Below are 27,892 nucleotides of genomic sequence, written 5' to 3' on the forward strand. Positions count from 1 at the left end.
CTGAGATTGATTCGTTTTGCCTTTTGAGGCCCTAAGGTTGTCATTGTATGCTGGGGTTACATTTTCGAGACCAATGGCCTGGAGGAAATACAGAAGTGGCACATATAGAGGCCTATGGATGTGGTATGGGCAGCTAATATTCTCTGCCATTTTGGATACCAGGCATATGTTGTATTTCAGTGGTATTTCAATAAAGCATGATGACATTTGAAGATTTGGATTTATTGATTCGTCTATCGTATGCAATATCAAAAGGAGAAACAGTAAGGGGCCCCGGTGTCACAACAAGATGTGGGTGCGGGGCTGTATTGTGATCCCTTAAAGTGGCACAGAATGGGAACCTGGGACATGGGGCAATTGTAGTTCCTTGCCTAATAGTAAACACCAACCAGAACGGGACCTTTCTATACAGTGGCTATATGGCAGCCACATGGCCTATCTCTATAGTGTCTGTGGGTCCTCGCCTATAGATATGAGCTATAATTTGCACCAGTTTTTGGTGTACACAGTAACAAATCTGCTGGGATGAAGCTGCCCACCATTTGGAAAAGCAGCAAAAGTTGCAAAAATACCAATTTTAATGGGTCTTCGAGCTAAAATTATTGATGTCCTAGTCCTGCCACTATACAGTGAATAGCGCTGTCTGCTTCCTGCTCCATTCTCTGTGTATCATTTGTTGAGAACATCTGATCGGAGTGGGTGATGGGTGCCGGACTCCCACAGATCTAATATGGATAACCTATCCCTAGGATCAGCGATCCATCAACCATTTTAGCCCAGAAAACCCTTAAATGACGCATTTTCTGGCATCCAGGTAATAATAAATTCCCTTAATGTTTTCTAAAACATTAAGACACCATAACATTTTTTTTGGTCATTTTTCCTTCTATAAATATCCTAGTTTATGGATTTCTTTGTACTCCTGAATATGTCTAAGCCATGACTACATTGTAGCCTTCCACTAATCTAATTTCTTCTCACATTAGTTCCTTTATCTGTTCTAGAACTTTCTTGTAAATCTATAAGACGTGTGAAAGTCACTTATAATGTGGCATCTTTAGATAATATTGTGGTCTTACGAGATATTGAGCTATGGCACGGCATTAATCATGTAATATCTTGTCAAAGAGGGCAACTTGCCATCTTTCTCCTTCTCTCCCCCTGTGAGACCCTGGAATACATATAATAGGGAGATTAGCTGGCCTTAAAGGGGTTTCACACTTGGACAGAAATCGGTGGCAGTGAGTCCATTTTCATTGCTGAGTCCATGATATGGAAGCCTTGTAGAGCTGGATTCATGCCATTTATCATATCCATGGATTCACCCAATGACGGTATCTTGCAGACAATCATTTGGGCAACCACCATATTGAACCATATTAGAAAGCACCATACTGAGCATTGTACACGAATGAACCGGTGGCCTAAATGTGTGAAATCCAAAGGCCGCAATCCCGTGTATGAGATTTTTTCGCCACAACCAAAAGTCCATTATGTCTCAATGTCAACATTCCTTACCTGCTAGATACGGATTTGGAGCCTATTTTTGAACCTTCTACATCAAAAACAGGATTATGATCTACACATGATAGATCTCTCAAGGAAGTACAGGAAAATAATTTTCTACTTGAGTTAATACAACCATTTCCACCCCAGACAGAAGGACTGTGCTAGGCTATAGTAAAGCTTATTCGAAGGCAAGAAGAAATGTAGTTTGTAATAGGAAAGCGAACACAATGAACAGGGTGTGTCATAGGGAAAAGCAATAATAGATCATGGCTGTACAAACCTCATCTCAAGGTAGGAAAGTGCTACCCTGACCAACAATTGTTCAAGATAGGCAGAAGGAACCAATATCATAGGGATAAAGGTGGGCCATCATGAACTGGGGTTCGCCTCAGGGGTGCAACTAGTGCGCGTCTATTTATACCAGGACTATGTTATTTTACCTTTTTTTACACATAGGATAAGTTCACACTGAGTTTTTTGGTCAGGATTTTGAGGTCGTATTCGCCTCAAAATCCTGACCAAAAAGACGGCTCCCATTGAAATCAATGGGAGCCGCTCAGGTGATTTTTCCGGGAGCTGGCTTGTTCCGGCTTCCGTAAAAAGAAGCGAGGTGCTCATTCTTCAGGCCATTTCGCCTCGCGATCCGGCCTGAAGACACTCCCTCCTCCTGACTAGACCCCATTCATTGGGCCTAATCTGGAGCGGAGTGCGTGACTGGGTGCCGGTGCAGTGCTCCAGCATTCAGTAGCGGCTACTCGTTTTTTTGGGACTGAAACCTGAGGCATCCTCCATCTCAGGTTCCGAACCAAGAAACCCCGTGTGAACTTACCCTTAAAGAGGTTGTGCCAAAAAGACACTGATATGTATAAGATCAGGAGAACGTGGAATCGAAAGTTTTCCTCAATGTTCTATGTGAAGTAAGAGCTGGTGTACTTGTGTGACCGAGGCTCTACTCACTTCTATGGGGCTGCGTTTATGGGGGACTTTGAAGCACAACCCCTTTAAAGGTATCCCAGAACCATCCACCAAAAATACATAGAATAGGTCGACTGGGCACAGTAGGGGTTGTGGTTTCACAAGTGTTGTTTAGCCAGAGGGGTATTGCTAGTATTTGGACACTGCCTGTACATGGCATTGTCTGGTGGCACTATTTAGGTATTGTATGGCAGTATGGTGGCATAATCCAGTTCTGTTATCTACAGTATAATGTATCTGCAATCTGAAATTAATATCTGATAATCTGGCATCTATTAATCCAATATGAAATGACCCCTCACATGGTGATTATAGTACATACATGACTATAGCTGTTAATTATTGATTATTACTTTGTGAAACGTGAAAAACCAGTTTATGTGAATTATTGGTTAGAGGAAATGTTTTCACTGATAAATTCTTTAGAGATGTGCACTACACTGACATTTTGGATCATTGCCTTCGGGGTTATTATGAAGCAATCCCCAAGGACAGAGAGCGGATGAGATTGTTTTGGCTACGCAGTCACTATAGAAGGTAATACGTGTCCAGCTGTCACCAAACAAGAGGAAGATGAGACTCCACGGACTGTTATATTTACCTCAATACACCCACCCCACCCCACCTCCCCATATAGCGGTCACCAACTAAGAGGAAGATGAGACTCCACGGACTGTTATACCCCAAACCATCTGCCCCACCCCACCTCCCCATATAGCGGTCACCAACTAAGAGGAAGACGAGACTCCACGGACTGTTATACCCCAAATCACCCCCCCACCCCCCATACCCACCACTCACCCACCCTAATCCAACTCCCCCCCCCCTACTTTACTACCTTTGGCAATGCCAAAAATCTATTCGGACGTGCCAATAAAGCTTGTTTGATTTGATATAACAATATGACCACTAGGGGGCAGGCTGGTCCTGTCCCTTCAGTATGTAGCCCTATTGGTATTAGTATACCTTAGCAGGACTATATTATTGAGCTAACCTTAGGATAGGTCATCAATGTCAGATCGGTGGGGCTCAAAACCAGACCCCCCCCCCCCCCGTCGACCAATTGTTCTATAGCAGCAGTGAGCGCTTTGTCCTCTGCAAAGACCAATGTGACTAATGCAGTTCATAGCACTGTAGTTATACCACACACAAATCTATCAAGTGTATAGCTTCTATATAGCATTACATATACAGAGGTCCCTCGCGTTACAATGACCTCAGGATACAATATTTGGTGATTTATGGGCCACTGGTACCTCTCAGTCTGAATGTCCAATGCTGCACCGCAGTATGGTCATTTCACTGGTAGACCCCTGTGTTAGTGAAGTGCCTGCTCTGGTGGGGTGACTAGTAGCGCCTCTCTACAGTATAGTGCAGTACTAAATGTTCTGGACTCCGTTTCACCTGAGCCAGGACGAGCTGCTCCTGTGGTCACCAGGTAAGAGCGGCTCCAAGTACGGTAATTTTTTTTGGGTGCACTGTATATCCTGAACTTTCTGTCACCACAAACAAAGTTATTTTTTTCATCTATTTGGTGACATTTTAGGGTCTTCGGAACCAAATACGGAACTGTAAACAATATACGTATCCAAAATGTTGCCAATTAAAAGTACATCTCATCGTGCAACGACTAAGCTTGTACAGAAAAATAAAAAAAAGTTCTACATTTTGTAAGTCACAGATGGAAAATCTGAAAAAAATCTCAGAGCCTTAACAACCAAACTACCCTGTGACCTTAAAGGGTTAAGCTCGCTGGGTGTTGTAGTCAGAATCTATGTTCTGGTTTGGATTTCTTCCTCCGTTATGATAGAAGCGGTGTAAATGTTTTACGATGTGTTTGATATTGGTGAGGTATTTGCCTTGGCACTGGGGTTATTGATCTGGTTGAGGAGGTAAGGAAAGGACAAATGACAAAAGGGAAGGTACAATTTGGGGCTGTTTCATGTGAAGCCGGCCCTCCTCCCCCCTCCTCCCCTGCAGTGGATGAATTCCAGAGTTGCAGAGGTAGGACGCTCAGTGTCTGCAGGTGACAGCCGATGGGAGACATGAGCCGGTACCCTGTAGAAGCCAACGCTGAAGGCCTGGTGCAGCATGACAGGCAGAAGGTAAGCTTCCTTTGCTGCTTTTTCTGCCCCCATTGTAATATTTTCCTTTTACTTTGATGACTTACCCTCCATGGCGTTCCAACAATGCCCCAATGCTGCAGTTTTTGAACAACCCCTTTTTATTAGAAGGGCAACCCCATTCTACGATGGAGCCCCAATTGATAAAAGGTGTTCCCCATAGCGACCCTACAGGATTGATGAAGTATCACATGGTTGTTGATGAAAATAATGGGCTGCGGATATCATATATGAATGTGCCAGGTCCTCCGCAAGATCGATGGGAATCCTAGGTATGGTTTGTCATTGATGTTGATATCTGTGACTTAACTTATTGTTGTGTTCTCGCAGCTCTACATGTTCTCCGTTCTCTGGTCGGACTCTAATAATATTCTAATATACAGGACATATGAAAGCTTCAAGGATCTGACGGTAAGTGTCCGGTTATAATTGTGATATTTAGGATGTAAGGTATAGAGTGTTATACAGCAGACTTCAACATACAGGTCAATGACAGAATAGAGTTACAGATCTCCCATAATATCAGTTACAGATCTCCCATAATATGGGCCACGGGTTTCCGCCCATAATACCAGCCATGATGACTTCTACAGGAGAAGCCCCAGCGTCCTCCTAATAACAGATCTCCCATAATATTGATCACAGCCCCCCATAATACCAGCCATGATGAATTCTACAGGAGCAGCCCCAGCGTCCTCCTAATAACAGATCTCGATAACATTGACCACAGCCCCCCCATAATACCAGCCATGATGACCTCTACAAGAGCAGCGGGAGTCCCCATAATAACAGGCTCAGAGTCCCCCTAATAATAGCTACAGATCCCCATACTATCAGCTATACAGTCCTCATAATAACAGAGCTCCCATAATATGAACCACAGCCCCCCATAATACCAACCATGATAAGGTCCACAATAACAGCCCAAGTCTTCATAGTAACAACCACAATGACCCCATAATGCAAAGCCCCAATAATAATAATACCCTCAGAATCCCCATAGCCACTATGTAACAGTTGGAGTACCTCTATAATAACAGCTCCATTGTCAACCATAGAGCCTACTCAGTCATAGTGCCCTCCTAGATCGGCGGGGGTCCGACACCCTTCATAAGGCACGTAGCATGGATTTGTTGGGTCTCGGTGTATTGGTCCTCTGTGCTACAGCACGTCATTATGTCTGGCCAAGTGTGATCTTATCTCTGAAGAAGTCTATTGTATCTGTAGGGATCACTGACTATAGTAACTACAACCCTCATTCTCTTCTTTGATCTTCTTAGAAATTACTAGCAAAGAAGTTTCCATTGGAGGCGGGCGTTGTCAATAAAGCAGAAAGGATTCTCCCCATACTACGGGGTAAGTCCTACACAAAGTCCTGACACAACAGATCAGATACCATCAGCACCAGACGCCAGTGATCTGCGACATTACATAGGTCTATAATGGGTGTGACAATGGAGATCACATATAGTTATCCTAAAATCTCATGAATGGCCACTTTATTAGAGACCCCTTTTCATACCATCTTATACCTCCTCCTGTTGGTCTTAAGAACGATTCATGGTGACGTACACAGGTATCAGAGGACCATGGTGCCCCCCTGTTACCCCACATCCAGCAGAGAACATATGTGTATTATGTAAGTTCTATATTTAGGATCATGGGTGTTACAGAGGACCTTCCATCACCTCCACCGACTCTGCAAAATGTTATGTTTGGCAACAGGTCCAACAACATTTTAGTATTGACGCGCCATGATTCTATCAAAACTTTCATGTATAGAGCTTGTGTATGAAAGGAGATGTTTTCATAGTTGTGCATTTAGGGTAGAAGCAAGCAGACTTTGTCAATGGGGGGATGATATGGTGTGTCGCCTTATACGTAACCAGAGTATAGTCAGTGTATTATCTGCTGTGGAGCTGCAAGAGCAACTGCAGGGAATCTGTTTTCCTGATGGTTGCTTAAGGGTACAGCAAGGCAAGCAGCAAAGTGTCCCTGGAAATTAGAATAAAATGTTGCTGTAATAGATCCTATGGAGGGGTCATCCATATCAGATCAGTGAGGGTCTGACACCTGGCACCCCAATCAGTCAATGGAGAAGGAAGCAGACAGCGCCGATCTCTGTGCAGTGGAAGAAGTGAGTCACTGCAGCTTAGCTCCTAACTGACCTGCAGTACCTGGTCTGGCCATCATACAGAAGCGGAGATGTCTCCTTCCTGCTCCAGATGCTGAATCCCTAATGATCAGCATCCGATACACAGAGAGTGGAGCAGGAAGCAGACAGTTCCGTTTTCTGTGTAGTGTCCAGACCCTGACTGCAGATCAGTTCTCATTCACTAGAATGAGAGGTTAGATGCAGTGACTTAGTTCAGCCACCACAATATCTGACACATCTGATACACAAAGAATGGAGAAGGAAGCAGACAGTGCCGTTCTAAGTGTAGTGGCTGAACTAAATCACTGCAGCTTAGGTGAATCTGATCTGCAGTACCTGGTCTGGCCACTACACAGAGAACAGCGCTGTCTGCTTCCTGCTCCATTCTCTGTGTATCAGCTGATAAGAACAGTTGATTGACAGGGGTGCTGGGTGTAGGACCCCCAACAATCTAATATTGACAACTCATACTTAGGATAGGTTATCAATATTTTTAGCCCCAGAAACCCTCCAAGTGGAGTTGCATTGGCTGCAGAAAAGTCCCCCAAGGTCCCACAGGTAACACATGTTCAGAGTGACAGTGACCACTTCTGAATCCCCTATAGATACCCTATCAGATGAAGTTTAAGTGATGGATTTTGCAGTGGGACCCAGGGGCTTCATTTTGATGGTGAGTAGTTCCCTTGAAGAGGGACTTTCACCACCTGGGGCACATGCGGTTTTATATACCGCTAGAAAGCTGAATTCAGCGCACTGTCGGCTTTCACAATCTGTGCCCCCGTTGAAGAGCTATCGGTCCCGGTACCATAGCTCTTCACTGTCAGAAGGGCGTTTCTGACAGTCAGTCAGGAACGCCCTTCCTCACAGCAACGCCTGTACTGTGAGAGCAGTGAGGAACGCCCCCTTCCCCTCCTGATAGTACACGTCTATGGATGATAGTACTCGTCTATGGATGAGTACTATCAGGAGGGGAGGGGGGCGCCCCTCACCGCTCTCACAGTACAGTATATAAAACCGCCTGTGCCCCAGGTGGTGAAAGGTCCTCTTTAAAAATGATATCACCTGTTCCAGTTGAATGGGCCGGTGACACAATGGGGGTTTCACCTTTTGATTCTCTAATAGAAGCGTAACCTTTTTTCCCCGGTTATGTAAACAGACTTTTACGAGGAGCAGGAAATATATGGATAACAGTAACTCTTTAATGTGAAGATTTACTTATGAGATCTAACCTGACGAAATGTGACATGACAATGTAACCAGGATCCTGTTTGTTCAAGTTTATGAGCAATGTTCTGCCCACTTATCCCACAACTGATAAGCAAAAGTAACAAAGCAAAGGCTTGTGTATTTGTAATGGTTGAAGGCGTTCACATAGGTGGTAAAAGGGTCAGAGCGAATGCCAAGAGCCAAGGATTACCAGGAGACGTCACACTGACTCTGCCAAGCCCTTCTTCCCATAGTTCACCCTGGTGCCATCTCTCCCCCAGATAAGTGGTAAACATATACCCGACTGTCCAAATAACAAAATGTTATCGGTCCAGGCCACCGCCATAGTCCAGTTCCGATGCTCTTGTGCCCATTTGTTGGTTGTGGACATAGATCAGCATGGGCACTATGACCGGTCTGCAGCACCATGCTAAGTTTGTACTCCAGTAGTTCTTCTGTGGCATTGGATCACACAGACTAGTCTTGGATGAGTTGATACAAAGAATAGAGTTCACCGTTGGTGTGACCATTTGGTTATCCACCCAACTCAAGCCAGTCAAGAGCAAAAGTCATTGCTGTGCTTGGAGCTTGGAGAATGTTGGAACAAAAGTTTTTATTAGAGATGAGCGAGTAGTACTCGATCGAGTAGGCATTCGATCGAATACTACGGTATTCGAAATACTCATACTCGATCGAGTACCACTCGCTGTTCGAATGTAAAAGTTCGATGCAGAACCAGCATTGATTGGCCGAATGCTATACAGTCGGCCAATCAACACTGGTTCTTCTCCTACCTTTAGAAGTCTTCTCCGTGCAGCTTCCCTGCGGCGTCTTCCGGCTCTGAATTCACTCTTCCTGGCATCGGGCCTGGGCAGAGCCGACTGCGCATGTCCGCTTGTAGTGCGGGCATGCGCAGTCAGCTCTGCCCAGGCCCGATGCCTGGCAGAGTGAATTCAGAGCCGGAAGATGCTGCGGGGACGCTGCAAGGAGAAGACTGCTCGGAGGATCCAGCCCGACCCTCACTCATGGACTTGGTAAGTATAATTTGATCGAACATTGCCTACCCCTGAAACGAGCATTTTCCCCCCATAGACTATAATAGGGTTCGATATTCGATTCAAGTAGTCGAATATTGAGGGGCTACTCGAAACGAATATCGAACCTCGAACATTTTACTGTTCGCTCATCTCTAGTTTTTATATTCGCTCTTACAGATGCCCCATTGTTGTTTCGCAATAAATTTTCCAACCGGTACTTGGAGAGGCTTCGTCTATTAGCAATTTATTCTAAAGAACTTCTTCAAACTGACTCCAAGATCTCCCAATGTGAAGAGGTTATCCAGTTTTTCTCTCCTAACAAGCAGGACCTTACTCCATCCTTTCCTGAGAACAGGTTTGTATAGCAGTGAGTCTGGAAGATCATAGAGATCATATATGGGCAGATATATCACCGACACCACCAGTCATGAAGACCTTTGTTTATGACTCAAACCAAATCATTGCTCTGTCTTATTGACAGTATTGTGATAATGCCGTCCGACAAAGACCAAAAGCAAAAAGAGGTAATCTGCCCGCCCAGGTCAGCACAGCCCACCACCACACAGCCCATCGTATCAGAAACCTACATCTGCATCGATGCCTTCGAGACCAAGGACACTAAGAACAGGTCCTTCAAGGTCCAGAAGAATCAATGCCTTGATGTCTTGATCAAAGATCCTACAGGTAGGTTCTACATTCCCAAGTGATAAGAAAGCAGGAAATATATCAATCAAATCTAAAACTTAGGCTTCTATTGCTTTCGTCAAGGCTGGTGGTTGGTGGAGAATGAAGATAAATGCATCGCCTGGTTTCCGGCTCCTTATCTGAGAAAGTCGGAGTACTTAGAGGATCATAACTCAAGAAGGAAATCTTTCTATAAAGGTTGGTCAAGGACACGATGTTGCCAAAGCATTGCCTTATCTTTATGGTCACAACTGGGGCAATTACCTGATATCATTGCTTATCTAACATGCAATGTGCTAGTACAACTCATAAGTTCTTATAGACGTGTGAGAAGATGACATAGGTGGGGTTTATAACCAAGGATCTCTCTAAAGGGCCATTTAGAGAAGCCAGTGGTTGGGAACAAGGAGATTTTGAGCAGGGGAACTCAGAGACCTCTGCACTGCTACCTCTAAGACAGGTGATATAGCACTGTGTGAAATCAATATTAACATACATTGCCCATCCCCCTGCATTGAGCCATAGCCTAGCCAGATACACGGGGCCACAAGCTTTCAGGAAATTAGTATTATACAGCACATAGTCTAGGGCTGTGCAGGTTCTTGTCTTTATACCTGTATGCCTAAAGCAGTGAAAGGGGTGAAAGGGGTTATAGTATGCATCCCTGGTCTAGGGCAGTGAAGGACTTTGTGCCAGTTTGTTGTATAGGAACTGGTGTAGGTCAGTGAAGAGGTTCATTCCAAGATTCATAGTAGTTTAGGGCAGTGAAGGGGTCATGTCCATATCCCTGGGGGGGGGGGGGTCTAACATTATGTAAGCAGTTATTGTATGCATCCCCTGGTGGTCTTGGGTAGTGAGGGGCTTTGTATCAGGATCCCTAGTGGTCTACGGCAGGATTGAGGAGTTAAAGTAAATAGGTAGTTAGGTAGCCTACGGAAGTCTTGTAGTCTATAGCAGTGAAATGGTTCATCTTCAGGGAAGTGAAGGAATGTATCCCTGGTGGTCTAGGGCAGTGATAGGTGTTATTGTATGCATAAATTGTGGTCTAGAGCAGTGACTGACTGTGTGTTAGGATCCTTAGTGGTCTAGGATAGGACATAGGAGTTAAAATAAAAATCTTTGGTGGCCTAGGGTAGTGAAGGGGTTCATTTCAGCTCCAAAAATAGTTTAGTAGTCTCTAGGAATAGGTCAGGGAAAGAAGTTATTCTATACGTATCTGGTGATCTAAGGCAGAGGGGGGGCTTTGTGTCAGAATCCCTAGTGGTTGTCGGCAAGGTATATGAATTAAAATAAATATCCCTGGTGGTCTAGGGCAGTGAAGAGTTAAAGTTTGATTCAATAGGGCAAAGAAAGGGGTTCATTTCACGATCTTTGGTAAAGGGCAGTGAAGAGGTTAATCTTTCACATCCATAATATCAAAAAAATGTTTAATCTACCTTCCAGGCTTGTTGCAGATGTGCAGATTTTTTTTCATAATTTCATTTTTCCAGGAACATTTTACTATGCGGAGAAGGGCTACGAGGCTCAGAACACAGATGAAATATCTCTTGCTGTTGGCGTTGTGGTAGAGGTGATAGAGAAATCCGAAATAGGATGGTGGCTTATCTGGTAAGAGGATTTATTCACTTTTTACAACCACTCATTAAAAGGGGATTGGCCTTGCTAAATAATTTGGCTTGGGGTTAAACCTGGGACCAGGATCTAAGGCATTATCCGTCCTAAAATTTCTTCATGGGGGCACAGTAGACATGCAAAGGTTGTCAACATCAAGTAGTCCCAAAAAGAGAGTACTAAGTATGGTACTGGAAGCGATAGGCAGAAGCAAAGTTCTATGAGACTGTGATCAGGGCTAGTGGAGTATTTGTAATATGGGTCAGGGCAGGCAGCGATCGGTTACCATAGTCAGGAAGAAACTTAGACCATGTAAATGATCATGGGAAGAATATGCAAATCTGTCTTCCATGATGTAATTAGGAAGTCAGGTGCCTCAGTGTTGCAAACCAATAGAGGGCACTCACTGGAATATGCAAGCCTGTCTTCCCTGATGTAATTAGGAAGGAAGGCTGCTCCCTTTAACATCATCCTCGACCTTCCAAGAGGCCTTTGTTTTGCAATGATGCTGGGATTATTACCAGGTATAGTCTCTCAACCGAGGAAGGCCATTTCGATGTTATTGCATCTCGTCAGCCCGGTGTAGAGAAGACTAACCTATTGGTTTGCAACACTGAGGCACCTGACTTCCTAATTACATCATGGAAGACAGATTTGCATATTCTTCCCATGGTCCCTTGCAAAGTGGAGTGCTAAAGGCTTAATAATCTCCACACACCTATATGGTGGTCTCTCCCCAAGGAGTGACGATATCCCCTTAACCATGTAAATGATGTGATGTTAAAGCTAGGGTTAAATTATCAGAGATGCTCAGCCATAAGCTGAACCAGGTTCACCTGATGTCTTTTGGTCCTTTAAGAGGATGGGTGCACCACACACCATTCTAGTGACCAGGCAGTGGTGAAGTATCTCAGCTGAAGGTAATCTGAAGGTATCCCAGTATATTATAATTCGTACATAGGCTTAAATGTATTCCTGATATTCTGAATTTCCATGCCTTATGGTCATGATAATCTTCTGGTTTCTCGGTTCCTTCCTCCTCTAGTTATAATGGAAGGTTTGCGTATGTGCCGTCCATGTTCCTCAAGCCATATAAAAATCCACACCACAAACTTCAGGTTGCTTTTGGACACCCATTGTCCGGATCCTCACCTAACCTTTCCAAGCTCGAAAGTGATCTAGATACAGGCTCTATCCCCCGACAGAGGAATAACGTGGTCGGAGGTCGTAAAGCCAAACTACAGAGGATGAAATCGATATCATTGGATGGTATCAATGACCTACCAGAGGCATCTGACCAGACATTTGTCAAGCCAGATGGAAGGGGAAATGTTTACGTGAAATGGAAAGCGGAAGACACAGAGGAACTCACATCTCTGGGGAAGTCAAAATCATTCCAGACGAAGGTCGACATCCATAACTGGAATGATAATATGGAGGGGGCCGATCAAGTGGAAGAAAAACAAAGGAAAGATTCTGGATCTGAGGAACATTCTTCACCAAAGACATCAGTGTCTTCATACAGTTCTGACCCCGCATTTCCAACTGTGCCGGAAAGGCCTACAATGAAGGAGATCCAGTCTACATGCACCACCATGACCAAGAAAGCGGCTCTACAAGGAAGAGTATGAACCTCTGCAAAAATGCCTAAATAGTATAATGCCAATCAAAATCTTATTCACCAGATGTCTGTACCCATGTCTGTACAAATGTGTTGGTGGCTGCCCATACAAGGGACTGGCCAAAGTGACCATTTAGTAGTGCTCATACAAATGTGACAGCCATAGATGCCCGTAGTATAATACTAGTGATATGGCTAATATAATGGTATAGGGATCCTAAAGGTAGCGCTTATAGGCTTGCAGTCACCCTAGCGTCCCCCATTCCGCTTTTGGACAGAAACCCGGCAGACATCTTTATAGTGTGAACCTAGCATTACCTGGGCCGCTCTGCCACATGACAGTATTGAAAAGAGGTTTTTGTATTGTGTCCAAATAACAGTACCCTACAATACTCCAATAACAGCCACAAAATTGCACCAAGCCCTGCAGAACTAAAACAGCCACACAGTGCACAAATAATCCTAATACAGTGCACCTATAATAGTGCCATACAGTGTTCACTGTAGAGGACCATTCAGTGCCCAAATAACATCATGTATGGTCAAAAAAGTAGCACCATACAGTGCCCATATAATAGCTCCATACTGTGCCCAAATGGCTGCACTATGTAGTTCACAAATGATACCACTGCACAGAAATTGTAATACAGTTATATATATATTTTTCCAGTGTCATTGTAAAATAAAACTGAATTATTACTCGTCTACCCATTCCTGCGACGTCGCTCCTTTTCCGCAGATCAGGCTTTGTTTACTAGGTTGCAGCAGTGGCGTCAGGTCATCGGCACGTCACCACTGTCGCCAAACATCGGACTCAGCCGTCATGTGTCATTGCCATTACATTGACCGCTCCTCACTACTGCAGCTAAACATGTGACCACTGAGGCCAGTGATCGGCTACAACGATGGCGTGCCATGGACCTGACACATTTTACGCCGATTTTTGTTCAATATGTAAAAAATTCTTCTTATCGTTTCCAGTGGGAAACTGCGTCATAATTCATAGGGCAAGGATTCATCCCCAAGTGAAAATGAATTCTTGTCCTGTCCTTGGTTGAGGAAAGAATACAGATAGGCAATGACCCATGGGGCACCAGTTCAAAATGGCACACTATGGCAGAGCAGGGAGCTTCAGCCTCAGATTTCTGCCATAGTTTCTACACCACAAATACGCACTGGATTTTTCTACAAGTAGTCAAGCCTCGCTTGTCACTTCTTCCAGCTGATGGTCAACCCGAGGGCATAAATGATCCTAGTGAGCAGGGGGCGTAACTTGAGTCGTACCCAGTCCCAGAAGCCTTAGAGAGCCCATAAACATGTGTCATAACTATACGGACTGCAGTGGTCACAGGTGTGACTGGGGGGGGGAAGGGGATCCAAAGGTGACCCTCACCACACTAGGGCTGATTAAACATCTCTGATCTCCTTACATTGTAACTGTATCACCCCTGCCTTCTGGTGCACTGGAGTGAGGAGATTTAAGATACACAGCCTGCCACTGTCAGAAAGGAGGAAATTAACCTTTTAATGGCAAAAATAGCTCTTGGTCAGCAGCATATCGTCAAGGAGGGATTCTGTGGCACAAAAGAGGGTCAGGATTAATATATGCACAGCATCGGCATTCCGTTGTGGCTAGCTGTACGGAAAAGTCACACGACGGAAAACTTTTCCGCCATGTGAACTTACCCTCAAACGCCACATAGGGCTCCAGCCACAAAGGGGTTTCTAGGACTTAGACACTGATGACCTGTACTTAGGATATGTCATCAATATGTATCATGGGGTTCTGACACCCAGGACCCCTATCAATCAGCGTTTGGAAGAGGCCATTATACACACAAGTAGGCTGTAGCCTCTTTCCTGTGTTGATGACATCATGTTCATCGATCACATGGTACAGCAGCAGCTCAGTCCCATTCAAGCGAAAGGGGCTGAGCTGCAATACCAACCACAACCACTATGATATGTATGGTGCTGTGTTTGGTATTTAGTGAAGAGGCCGCAGTGACATTCATTTCCTGAATTATATCACCAGGGATCTTTATCATCCCAATCATCCCAATTTAGGATCATGAGTTCTCTATTTCCTGGCATCTTCAGGTTTGTCATAGTGTGCATGTCTAAGTTTTTTTTTACTTCTGGAGACAGGAAGGTGTGGCCATAATAGAAGATGTGTAAGCAGATGCGATGCCCTGAAGCCTCTAGTCTCATTGTTATTATAGTCAGCCCGTATAACTATCCGATTCGTCTTATGGAATGAGGAAATCTTACATAATTGTTTCCGCGAATGGACAGAGATGAATAATTACACCTTCTTATATGTGATTATCACAAGGAGTGGTGGATGGGGTTGTTCAGGGATAGCCCAATATTCCCGTAGCAAACCTTTATCACCTGATTGTTAAAGGGCTTGTCCAGGATTTGGGACACATGGCTGCTTTCTTCTAGAAACAACATTCTAGAAATGTGTCTGGTATTGTAGTTCCGCTCCACTGAAGTTAACATGGAAGAACTGTAATACTACACACAACCTGTGGACAGGTGTGGTGCTGTTTCTAGAAGATAACAGCCATGTGTTTCTAATCCTGGACATCCCTTTCATTCTTTATAATCCTGAGTATCCCTCAGATATATAAACCTGCAAAGTATCTGACAAGGAGGATACATATACTGCCTCTGTTTTCTGTATACAACATCCATTGAAATGAGTGAAAACCTCTGGTGAGAAGAATGGCCCCCATGTTAGAGCAAAATGGCACTGGTGTGTGTCATCCTTGAACCAATACATTGTGCAGCCTGATTCTCCTACCTATGTCTTGAAGAAGGAGACCTTTGGACCTCATTGGGGCCTAGACAAGGGATAGACACAGAAGGCAGCTACCTAAGGGTAAGTTCACACGAGGTTCTTTTGGATCGGATTTTGACGCGGGAATCCGCCTCAGAACCCAGTCCAAAAATTGCCTCCCGCGGCTAGCCGCGACTGTCGTGGCATTCCGCTCCGGATTAGGCCCAAATGAATGGGCCTAGTCGGAGGGAGTGTTGCGCTGCAGATGCCCGTGGCTGATTCAACCGCAGAATCTGCGGCAAGATAGGGCAGGTCCCTTCTTTTTTCCGCGAGCGGGAAGAAACCGCTCGCGGAAAAAGAAAGTGAACGGCTCCCATTGAAGTCAATGGGAGGCGTTTTTTTGAGATAGATTCTGAGGCAGATTCCGCATCAAAATCCGGTTCCAAAAACCCCGTTTGAACTTATCCTAAGATGGCCCCTCTGTATTACTTTCTCTTCTATTAAGACTTCCCTGTGTAGACAGTGTCTTGAGCAGGATAATATTATATATGATGAAGAAAGCTGACAACCTGACTCATGCCTCAACTGTCTTTCTAGTTATTGTAATGGTATTGATGGAAACCTTAAAATGGACATTTTTGCTGTTGCCAAGGTTGGGCTGTTGTGCGGCCATTCTTATCTCAATATCGAAAGATCTACAAAAGATTACCAGGCATGGACTGGGGGACCAGAGACAGCATTTCATAGCTTCTAAAATGGCTGTTTATGATTGCTTATGTTTATGTTATTATTATTATGTTATTTATGTTATTATGTTATTGTTTATGAACGTCTCATCCTAGTACTGGCGTAACTATAAAGGTTGCCGTTGTGAACAGGCCCAGAGGCCAGGGGGGCCCACTGTATATCTGTTTTGGTATTTCGCAATGTAGAGTAGTGACGTTTCGACCCATCGGACCTTCATCAGACTCTGTGTGGACATTAAATAAAGCACTAAGGATGGTGGCAGTCCGCTATAGCAATGGGGAACTTTATGTGAACAGACATGTAGTGAACAAGTCTTCATGGTGGTCTGGGCTGGATAGAGAAGGAAAGGGAAATGTAGGAATGGGATATGGCTGAGGTTGTGCAGTGAAGTCCAAGGTGAGCATTTACACCAGGGCCCTGTGACCCTTCAGTGACACCCCTACATCCTAGTTTACAGTAAGAGGAGCTGCTCTGGAGCACAAACTGCTGCTATCAGTGTATGTATAATAACAAACAGCATTTCAGTGATATTGTAACGATTTCAGGTATTTGCAGAATTCCTGTCTTGTCAACTATTTCTAACATACTTATTTCTAACATACCTATAACATTCTGGAAGCCGTAGAATATTTTATGTCCCGGCATTGAGGAAATGATACGGCTATATTGTAGAGAAACATAAATATGATTCATTGTAGGTGTGTACAATACCTGACACAAACACGATAAATTACCACATGTAACCCGACAGTGTCAACTCCGGCAGCCTAGCTGACATCTACACAGATGGCTAGGAGATGTCACTAATAATTAATTTAATTAAAGGGTTTTTCCGTAACTCTTACCCCTTCACAACCACAACATGTGAGGACCACGTCCTTGTGTCTACATCCACTTCATTGGCATGGTAAGGGCCATCATGCAGTGCCAATGGCAGAAAACTAGCCACATAGACACATGGAGATGGGGGTTAGAGGATACATATCTTCAAGATGAATGCAGATCCCAGAGGTGGGACCTGAATTTCATACACATGCAACTTGTACAGGCCACTGGGACTACGGAGACAAACACCACATGTCGCCAAGGGCTTGGACTCCAGCTTACCAGGTGTTCTCCTAGGTGCCCCATTTCACTGAACTAGGTGACATCCAGGCGGAGCTGTCCTTCTCCTCTCTACATGTTGTCAACATGGCTCTCCTAGCTAGCCTGGCCTCACTATATGTGACAAACCTCCTGCAAACCTTCTGCTCCTACAAGCCATCTCGCCCCCTTACGAATTGCAGGAATGGCTCTTAAATGGCCCATCCCCTGGCGGCCTAACTGAATTGTAATTCACGTGACACAAGTCTTCCCAATCTTGGCCAATCCTAACCACATCATTCGTGTTCTAGATTTCCTAATCTTCGCGCCATTGTTAACCCACATAACATCATCATGAGAACATCCAGCGGGAGCTTTCTTATAAAATGAAACCAACTCACTTAACCAAAAAAAACAATCCTAACAAACCGAAACAATCTAACCTCGGACCAAGGAAAACAAACTTTACCATCTGTCACAATTGTAAAAAAAGCCTATATAAGCCTCATATCACACAACTTCCCGAAAACCTAGAGATGGAAACCCATTATATTTTACTTACAAAAATCTAAATGTAGGTGTTATATCTGCTTTGGCCCAAGGGGCGCCAGGACCAAATTTGCGCAACAAAATAAAAGTCTCTTTAAGATGAAAATGTAACCTATCTATCTGAGGGTCCCCAGGGGCCCATCATTCTTCATTCTTCATTCAGCCATGACATGGATGATCTGACCCTCCACAATCATCAGGCATGTGCGTCTTTCACTGGACACCACGTTCTCCTGATAGAGGGGCCTGGAAGTGGAATCTGCACCTGTAAGACATTTTGGCAGAAATATGTCAGATTAGAACACCCCTTTAAGGCCCTGTATCAAGCCTCTGGTGCAGATCTGTCTAAAATTGACAGATGAAAAAGTCCTGCTATCAATTTTATTTAAAACTGACAGTCACCCGATGGACCCCATTAAAGTCAATGCAGTCCACCGAGCTCCATTTGTATCCATCATGGAACACATCAGTTTTTCTTTTCTTCTGGTCTTTTGAAGAATCAGAAGAATGGAAACACCGACGCTTGTGAGAATCTAGCATAAAGTTTAATGTGGCCCCACCAATCTCCAGGACTTGGAAGCAATTGCTACCTCTGCATCCCCTATAGCTACAACCCTACTTTAAAGGAATTGTCCACTTAAACAATCATTTTTTTGTTAGAAGATCTCATGACAAGAAAGTGATTATAGGGAGTCTTTTGCAGGGACCCTTGTAATCTGCTTGAATGTGACTCGGGACTGGGCTTTCTGTAGCCTGCTGTTAGGTCACACTACTTGTTATGTAAAAGATAATTTTTGGATAAGAACATACCCCCTTCCCTCCCCCCGCAATGTGCTGACCAAGCCCTGTTTTCATGACCAACACATAGCATGCCCACATGAAATGACATACAGTAGAGCCTGGCGGAGGCTGATGCATGTTGCTTGGCCTAGAAGAATTGCCCCCTCTTCTGGGTCACCAGGAGGTCAATCTCTTTTAGGAAGCCTCACACAAGACGGTGTTTAAAACCTCCAGTGGTCTCAATTTTTTTTTCTTTTTGTTTTCATGATTATTGAAAAATTATTGTTTTTATCCTATATAGCATGTGTTATTATTGAAGTATTGTATTTGGGTTGGGTTTAGAGTGTTTTTTGGTTGTATGTGACTAGATTTTTGTAAATCTTAAGAAAATAGCATTTAAAGAGAACTTCTCACCACCCCCACCACTTCTTAGCTCTGTTAATAGGTTTGGCTCTACTGATTCTGATACAGTTGTAATGTTCTCTCTAGCCCCCACCATTCCCGAGCAACAAGTGCAGATCGTTTTGGTACCTGATGTACTAAGGTCTGTATGTCAGGAGGGCGATGTCAGGCAGCGGGCGTAAGTCAGAGCTTCAATCAGAGCAGCGTCAGTGTCAGAACTAAGAATCACATCCCTTGTCTGCTCCTGTCTGACACTGCCCCCTACATGTTCAGAATCAGTAAGCATATACTCCGTGTGAATGCACCCTAACAGTACAGAGACTAAACATCATATCAGGCACCGAATCTAACAGCACTGAGTGCTCAGGAACGGCGGGGGGCGAGAGAAAAAAATTCCAACCGTGCCAGGATCAGCAGAGAAGTTCCATATTAAGAGGGCATTCACACTTGCGCCGCTGTCCGCCCGCCGTGCAGGACTTTGTGTCTGTGCAAAAAAAAAAAAGAGGTTTCACAGCAGATAGGCTGCATACGGACACCGCGGTTTTTAAACTGACCTCCGGCAAGCCATCCCTAACCTGTTTTTCCTGCAATTTTCGCAGACAGCGGTGCAAGTGTGAATGCCCCCTAAAGGAGTTGAACATGTTGGTGGTGGTGAAAGAGCAACAAAAATGTAAAAAAAATTACAAAACACATACAATGAAAAAAAAACACCTTCCCTTAGATATCCACAGAATCATAATAACATAAAGAAATACATTTTCCTATTATTTTATTTATAGAACACCACTTAAAAATAGCATAAATTGCACAATATTTGACATGTACCACCTGTCTATATACAATTTCTATGGAAAAGAAAAAGCAAAAACATCTTGTGCGTCATTAAGACCCAAACAGGTTTGGTCATGAAGGAGATAAGATGCTTAGCGCGTAGCATGAGGGCTGCTATTGAGCATCATTGGGCTACATAAGACATTTCCATCCTATGATATCACTTATGACATTGATGACTGATTTTGTTTTTTTCTCTTGAGGAAATTACACGATGAAGAAAAGGAATTACCCGGCTGCCTGCAAGCTCATTCCTTCACTTCCTCCAGGGCGAGGAGTTTCTATTTTTAGCTACTGACTTGTGATTGGTGGAGTCCTTACTAATAGGTAAGGTTATATAGGGTGTCAGTCATTGTCTATACACACAGCATAGGATTGTTTGCAAGATGCCTGAGCAGACTATGGTTGGGCGCCATCCATTGGAAGCCAAAGCTGTTGGTGTTCTTCAGAGTGGGAAACGCAAGGTAGTGTACCACAACTATATATTCTATGTATTTCCATCTGCATGGGGTATGTCATAAGTAGCAGACCACCATCCCGAGAACAAGGCTCCAACTGAGGGGTCTTGTATGTGTGTGTCTCTCCATTGACTTGTATGGAAGTTACGTAAATAGCTGAGCACTTTCCTACACGTGAATAGAGAAGCGCGATACCACATAGAACCTGTGGACAGGTGTGGCACTGTTTTTGCCCAAAAGCATCCATGTTTTTCAACGGGAGGCAGACTCGAGTGGACATACACTACAAGGATGATTTAGGAGGAATCAAAGACTTTCCTATTAAGGAGAAAGGGTGGATCATTTTGCTAATGGTGCTAGTTATAGTAATAGATCCAGGGATTTATCTGCTTGGGGTATTTAGGGTTAGGTTCCAGTTTAAGGACCTAGGACAAGGGCTTGCCAAAATTACTTTTGCCATCTCCTTGATGAATGTCGCTTTCTTGTCCATATAGGGTTGTGTAATTATAACCGATGAAGAAATTCACTATAATTCTGTTTAAAGAGGTTCTCCGCTTTGTATGCAGCCTCTTCCTCCGTATCCTACAGGGATATACCGTATACTTCATTATGAACCAAAAGGTTTGTGCTTAAAAAGAATGAATTTTTGATATTTTTCTTGGCAGATCAATATATTTTCAATTCTGTGGTCCGACCACAATGACATTGTCATCTACAGGACGTTTGAAGATTTCAAAAAGATGCAAGTAAGTAATGATAAAGAATATTTTTGGAAAAAAAAATAGTTTCTTGTAAAAGTTCCTGAAGTCTATCGCTGAGGTGTATGTTTTGCTATTATCATGGCAGCTATGTTTACATAGGAACTAATGATACTGTTGGGCAATGAATACGTTTGTATTTCGGTGAGGACTGTAGGGGAGGCGGCATGATTGCACCACACTTATCTTATCGTGTGGTCTGTGCTCCATTTTAGTGAAAAACATCATTAACAAGTCAATCACATATGTATTGTGAAAACAGTTGTGTAATTTTTGACATGGAAATTGGAACAAATTTTCAGGGTAAGGAGGATATCGTCACTCCTTGGGGAGAGACCACCATATAGGTGTGTGGAGACTTATTAAGCCTTTAGCACTCCACTTTGCAAGAGACTATGGGAAGAACATGCAAATCTGTCTTCCATGATGTAATTAGGAAGTCAGGTGCCTCAGTGTTGCAAACCAATAGAGGGCGCTCACTGAAATGTGCAAGCCTGTCTTCCCTGATGTAATTAGGAAGACAGGATCTCATTGAAAATAGCCCAATAAAGGCTGCTCCCTTTAACATACCCCCCTTACCCTGTCTAAGACTCTCACCTCTACCAGGTTAGTCTTCTCTACATCGAGCTGACGAGATGCAAGAACATCGAAACGGCCGTCCTCGATTGAGAGACTATACCTGGTAATAATCCCAGCATCAATGCAAAACAAAGGCCTCTTGGAAAATTGAACGTGGTGTTAAAAGAGAGCCTTTATGTTAGAGAGCAGCCTTTATTGGGCTATTTTCACTGAGATCCTGTCTTCCTAATTACATCAGGGAAGACAGGCTTGCACATTCCAGTGAGCGCCCTCTATTGGTTTGCAACATGGAGGCACCTGACTTCCTAATTACATCATGGAAGACAGATTTGCATATTCTTCCCATAACAAATTTTCAATCACGGAAGAAAATTGTTGTGGCCAAGACGGTACCAAATTTATTATGGGCAAGCCACAATTTTGAAGCATTGCTGCTGCCTGTGGGGGTGTTTTTTTGGCTTTACTTAAATTGGGTCGGAAGAAGTATTTCTTAGATAGATAGATAGATAGATAGATAGATAGATAGATAGGAGATAGATAGATAGATAGATAGATAGGGGATAGATAGATAGATAGATAGACATGGGATAGATAGATAGGAGATAGATAGATAGATAGATAGATAGATAGATAGATAGATAGATAGATAGGAGATAGATAGATAGATAGATAGATAGATAGATAGATAGATAGATAGATACTGTAGATAGAGGATAGATAGATAGATAGATAGATAGATAGATAGATAGGAGATAGATTAATAGATAGAGTACCCTATATTTTGTCTTCCTTTCCATAACATCCAATCAGAGTTCAGATTTTATTTTCCTATAGGTTCTCTCATTTATTAGATTTTATTTTATCTATGATCAGTTCGATTAATGGAGAATTGTAGGAAACGTACTGCAGATGCCCATAGCAAACAAAGGCCGTAGGAAAATAAAAGCCGATTAGTTTCTCTGTACAACCGTTCTCCTTTAACTGGATTTGATGAATGCCAATAATATATTGAATAATTGTGATAATATAATATAATACACAATGGGGGAAATATATGACACAAGATATGCCAAATTTGTGTCAAAAACTGTGCCAAAACAATTGAACATGGTATGAGCCGCTGGCCGATCAGTGGGAGTCCTGGGTATTGAGACATCACAGATCTAATATTTATGATCTATCCTAAGGATAAACCATCAATATTAGAAAGCGGATCACCCCTTTCAAATTTGTCCAATTGAAATTAACATTTGTACAATATTTTGGCACATACAAATCGCCATTTGGATAAATTTGGCTTACCATTCAGGAGAGAAAACAATCCAATTAATACTTATTTGATTCTTTGTTCATAGAGAGAGTTAAGAAGAAAATTCCCTTTGGAATCGGGGTTATTTCGAAAATCAGAAAACATGATCCCCAAATTAAGAGGTATGGCTCCGTTATATGCATTGACAAATGTGTTTAGGGTTCCATGCAATGGTGTACGTAGAAAAGAGGAGGTCCCATAGCAAATATCAAACTGGGGGTTTAATTACGGCACCAGGTTTTGCCAAGAACCTCCCTGTATCGTGTATTTTCATTTTACCTAATGACTATTAATTACTATTTCTGATGGCTCCAGTTTCAGCTCTGTCACATGGCCATATAATTACCTATCACGATCCTGTATAAGTAGGGACCTTCCCGTTACAGCCGCTCCTCTGACTCACCTGTCCCATTTCCTCCCCCTCCTTACAGATGTGCCGATTTTCAGGAAAAACAGGAGCAGCAGTCGCTTTATAGAGAGGCTGCGATTACTGGAGAGCTTTTCTCAGGAGCTGCTGAAAACCGACAACAAGATCTCACAGAGCGATGTAGTGATGACATTTTTTACACCAACCAATAGTGACCTCAATGCAACCTTCCCCGAAAACAGGTCAGTCTGCTACCATTTCAAAGCCAGAATTCAGACGACAGAGCCTATTCTGGTTTAGGTTGGGGTCAATGATGGAGACCCTGTGTGGATTCAAATCACTATCCTCAAAAATGTTCCCATATAAATCCAGACAGATATCATGTAGAGATAAGCGCACCTTACAAGATTCACTTTGCAGACTATTCGTAGGTTCCTTTACTATACTATGGGGTATCTTGAGACCCAAAGTATCATAAACTGAGTCCAAGGGGAGTTGCGAAAAACAAAATAAACACTGATACCCCCTTCTCTCACCTTCCTCGGCTCCCTCATGGTGCCCATGTTCTCTTTGGGTCCCCTTCTGGCCCCAACTGCTCAGGACTGTGATTGGGCCTCAGTGGTCACATGGGGTGCCCTGATGTCATGATGCTGTAATACAAGCATCATGACATCATGAAGTGAGAAGACAGACAATGCAACCGTTCTATGTCAATAAAACCCAATAGAGAAATTTATTATTCAACCCTTTGCCAGAAAATTGGCACAGATGGTAATAGTTATGGTATATATTTGGCACACCTTTTTTTATGGCAAATATGCACCACATCCATCTTTCTGCACTGCACGCAACTTTAAAGAAAAGCGGGTAGAGATTATAAAGACCAAAGTAGGCCCATGAAGCCTTGGCCCAACAAATTTACTTTAATTCACACCAGCAAACTGGCATAGATTTCATTTCTGGCACATGGGACCTTACGTTTTGCGTTCGACTTATAAAGACACTGGCATCTCTTAATAATCAAAGTGAATCTTACACCAAGGAAGGAATTGAGGAAGAAACACCAGTTTTAGTAAATTCCCCCAATGTGTTTCTCCATGTACAGCATAGTGATAATGCCATCTGAAACGAGAGAGTTGCAAAAGAGAGAACAGCCAAGACAACTACCACAACCGCCAGCCTCCGAACCTATTGTATCCCAGATGTATGTGTGCATTGAAGACTACGAGACCAAGGACACCAAGAACCGACCCTTCAAAATCAAGTGCAATGAGCAGCTGGGGGTGCTGATCAAAGAAAACTCAGGTGAGAGGTTACCTAATACTTACACCAGTACATGCAGAGGCTTATGGGAAGGACGCCATGTTTGTATGAAGGTGTAGTAACACTTCTCACATGTTAGGTTGGTGGCTGGTGGAGAATGAAGAGAAACGTGTCGCCTGGTTTCCAGCCCCTTTCCTCAAGACTGCAGAGGAGACAGAAGACACGGATTCGGGAACAGAATCAGAGGATGAAGGTAAGCGGTGTACTTGTTGGTGTATTATAGACAAATGTATCCCACCGTCTGATTTCTGTACTTTTTTTGCACACTAAAATATTGTACTACCATTTCTTCTATTAGTCTGAGTCAACAGGTTGTAGAAAAGCTTAATTTTTTGCTGCCATTTTTTATATTCCCCATTCCTTCTGAAGCTACTTTTGGATTTGGCTCAAAAAAAGAACACATAGCAAAATCTGCAACAAAAAACACAATTGTTCTGCAAAGTATGGTCTCAGCATTTTAAAAAGTTTCACCTTCACTGGCCAGCGGGACCTTCGTATTCTGGGCTATTTCCCATCCCAGGTCACATTATTGGAACCAGCAACCACCCTCTTCCCTACTCGAACTTGTTCACAGAAGGTTACCTGTATTATATTGGGACTGGTTAACTGGAGTAAAGCCAATCCCCAAAGCACAGGTAACTAGTGGAGAAAAGGGAAAGAGGAGGGAGGAGGTGACGCAACCCAAAGGCCGGGTGGTGGTTCCAATCGTGTCAAAACCAGCCTGGAACTCCTCCATCCAGCATCTAAAAACCCCAGAGCATCGAACCTAAAAAAAAATCTCCCTGGACAACCCCTTATGGTGACATAACATAAGTTTGGGCCTCAGGGGTGACACCCACGGACATTTACGGCATATCCTGTACTCCATGTTGCTTAGGACACAGTTCACAGAGCAGATATCAGATATGGTTCTGCAAGCAAAAATTATAAATGGTTTTTAACTTGAAATATCATGAAGCATTATTACTTATACCATACAAATATCATGTGCTCCATTGTTTTTATCCAGGACTCCGTTACTATACAACAACCTCTTATGAAGCCATGAGCCAGGATGAATTGTCCTTCTCCAAAGGGGTCCTGGTAGAAGTCAAGGAAAAATCAAACTATGGATGGTGGCTGATCACGTAAGAGGAAGTGAATTTATTCTGTAAATTAATCAATTCAGGGTATATTCTATATCATTATAATCTAGGTTTAATAAAGACCTATAGGGATATAAGACAAGTATCTCTCTCTGGAGGACCTGGCACTTTACGGATTACAGGGACAAAGAATTTATTTTAATATGAATCACGTAATACCTCATTTGCCCTGCGGAGGCACTGCAGAGAAATTAGACAGTAGTTACTAGTAGAGATGAGCGAGTAGTATTCAGTTGAATACCTCAGCGCCATAGGAACGCGTGTAAGCGGCTGAACACCAAGGGGTTAAGCGCTTCGAATATTCGATGCGCTTAACCCCTTGGTGTTCGGCCGCTTACACGCATTCCTATGGCGGCGAGGTATTTCATCGAATTCTACTCACTCATCTCTAGTTACGAGGTTTCTCCATAGGTTTGAACAGATCGCAGGAGTCATGTGATCAAAAGACTTTACTACAGTATCATGGACTAAAGTGTCATCTTTATCAACAGGTATAATGGAAAAACTGGATACGTCCCTGCAATATACTTAAAACCCTACCAAAATTGTCACCAGCTTGAAGCTATGTTGAACCAAGGAAACTTCTCCTCTATGGTAAATCTCTTCAAAGCCTCCAGCACCTTGGATCTGAGCAGGCCAGAAGAATCCTGGAAAAAAGATGACAATCACTCAGCCCTCAATATAGAAAGAACCTCTAACAATAATCTTGACCGACGAAAATCCCGATCAATAAGTGGTTTTCCACAGAATACACAATATGGATTCCAGCACTCTCCTATTGAATCACCGGCAAGGGTGGCGGCTCCTAGCTCTGGAGCAGAGAAGAAACCTATGGTTTCTAGGCTACAAGCCATCAGAAAACCACCTCAAGTAGCCATACAAGACCCTCCCATTCCAAAACCAAGGAAGATAAGTATAGATGGACTAGGCATAGCAAGCAGTCCAAATATTTCTACAGAGGCTAGTGGGTCCTCTACCTCCCAACCTGTCTCTGGCATTACACCCCAGGTTCCTCAACGACCCAGACAGCATGAGATTTTACACAAGTGTACATCCACAACAAAGAATGCCTTGAAGAAAAAGGAAGGAGCTCTCATGTACGGCTAAAGACTCCAATATTGTTTATCTGGACACTTTGAAATATATCTATATTTTTTTTAACATTCAATATTTAATATTCATGTCATTTGTCGATCTGTATTTAGAAAAAATTGTTGCTTCGACATGATATATATATATATATATATATATATCTATATATATCTATAGCTATATATATATATATATATATATATATATATATATATATATATATAAAACTTTCACGTAAAATATATTATAGCCTACAGAAAAATGTTAAAAAGTTGGTTAATTGAATTTATTTTAATATGAATCATGTAATACCTCATTTGCCCTGCGGAGGCACTGCAAAGAAATTAGACAGTAGTTACTAGTAGAGATGAGTGAGTAGTATTCAATCGAATATAATAAATTGGTTAAAACTTTTATAATAAAAACTGTGGAACTTGGGGGCTCGTCTGGGATGAGAAAAAAAAAGTCCTTTTTTTCCAGAAATGGTAACAGTTCTCTGGTATTGCAACTCGTCCCCATTCATTGATATACAATTTTTTTGAGTATTATGCAACTTAAAGGCATGTTCCAGTGTTTCTTTTCTTTTTTTTTTACCTCATAAGGTGGCTAAAAATCTCAAACACTCAATACTGTCCATTTGGCCAGGAATCCACAAAACAGTCTGGACTCTGGTCTTCCTGCTCTTTGACCCACACAGAAGCACCTTAGCAAATCAGTGGCTGAACACTGATGCCCTGGTGATTGGCTTTTGTGCTCAGGTGCA

At 43.0% G+C, this 27,892-nt stretch overlaps 2 protein-coding genes across 2 annotated transcripts; both read left to right on the top strand.

Moving 5' to 3' along the window:
* The first annotated feature begins 4,528 nt into the window (after positions 1–4,528).
* On the top strand, positions 4,529–12,942 carry LOC142217713 (NADPH oxidase organizer 1-like). The gene is made up of 8 exons (XM_075286065.1): positions 4,529–4,589; positions 4,938–5,018; positions 5,888–5,963; positions 9,183–9,360; positions 9,487–9,689; positions 9,774–9,887; positions 11,180–11,297; positions 12,346–12,942. Exons 1-8 carry the CDS (start codon positions 4,530–4,532, stop codon positions 12,929–12,931), a joined length of 1,416 nt encoding a protein of 471 aa, XP_075142166.1. The 5' UTR covers position 4,529; the 3' UTR covers positions 12,932–12,942.
* A 7,542-nt stretch (positions 12,943–20,484) lies between these two features.
* Positions 20,485–27,144, top strand: LOC142217709 (NADPH oxidase organizer 1-like). The gene is made up of 8 exons (XM_075286060.1): positions 20,485–20,562; positions 21,222–21,302; positions 23,249–23,324; positions 23,634–23,811; positions 24,675–24,874; positions 24,972–25,085; positions 25,902–26,019; positions 26,529–27,144. The coding sequence occupies exons 1-8, from the start codon at positions 20,485–20,487 to the stop codon at positions 27,142–27,144; spliced, it is 1,461 nt and encodes a 486-aa protein (XP_075142161.1).
* Positions 27,145–27,892: the final 748 nt, after the last annotated feature.

This window comes from Leptodactylus fuscus, chromosome 8 (assembly GCF_031893055.1).
Source record: "Leptodactylus fuscus isolate aLepFus1 chromosome 8, aLepFus1.hap2, whole genome shotgun sequence".
In the NCBI taxonomy this organism is placed as follows: Eukaryota; Metazoa; Chordata; class Amphibia; order Anura; family Leptodactylidae; genus Leptodactylus; species Leptodactylus fuscus.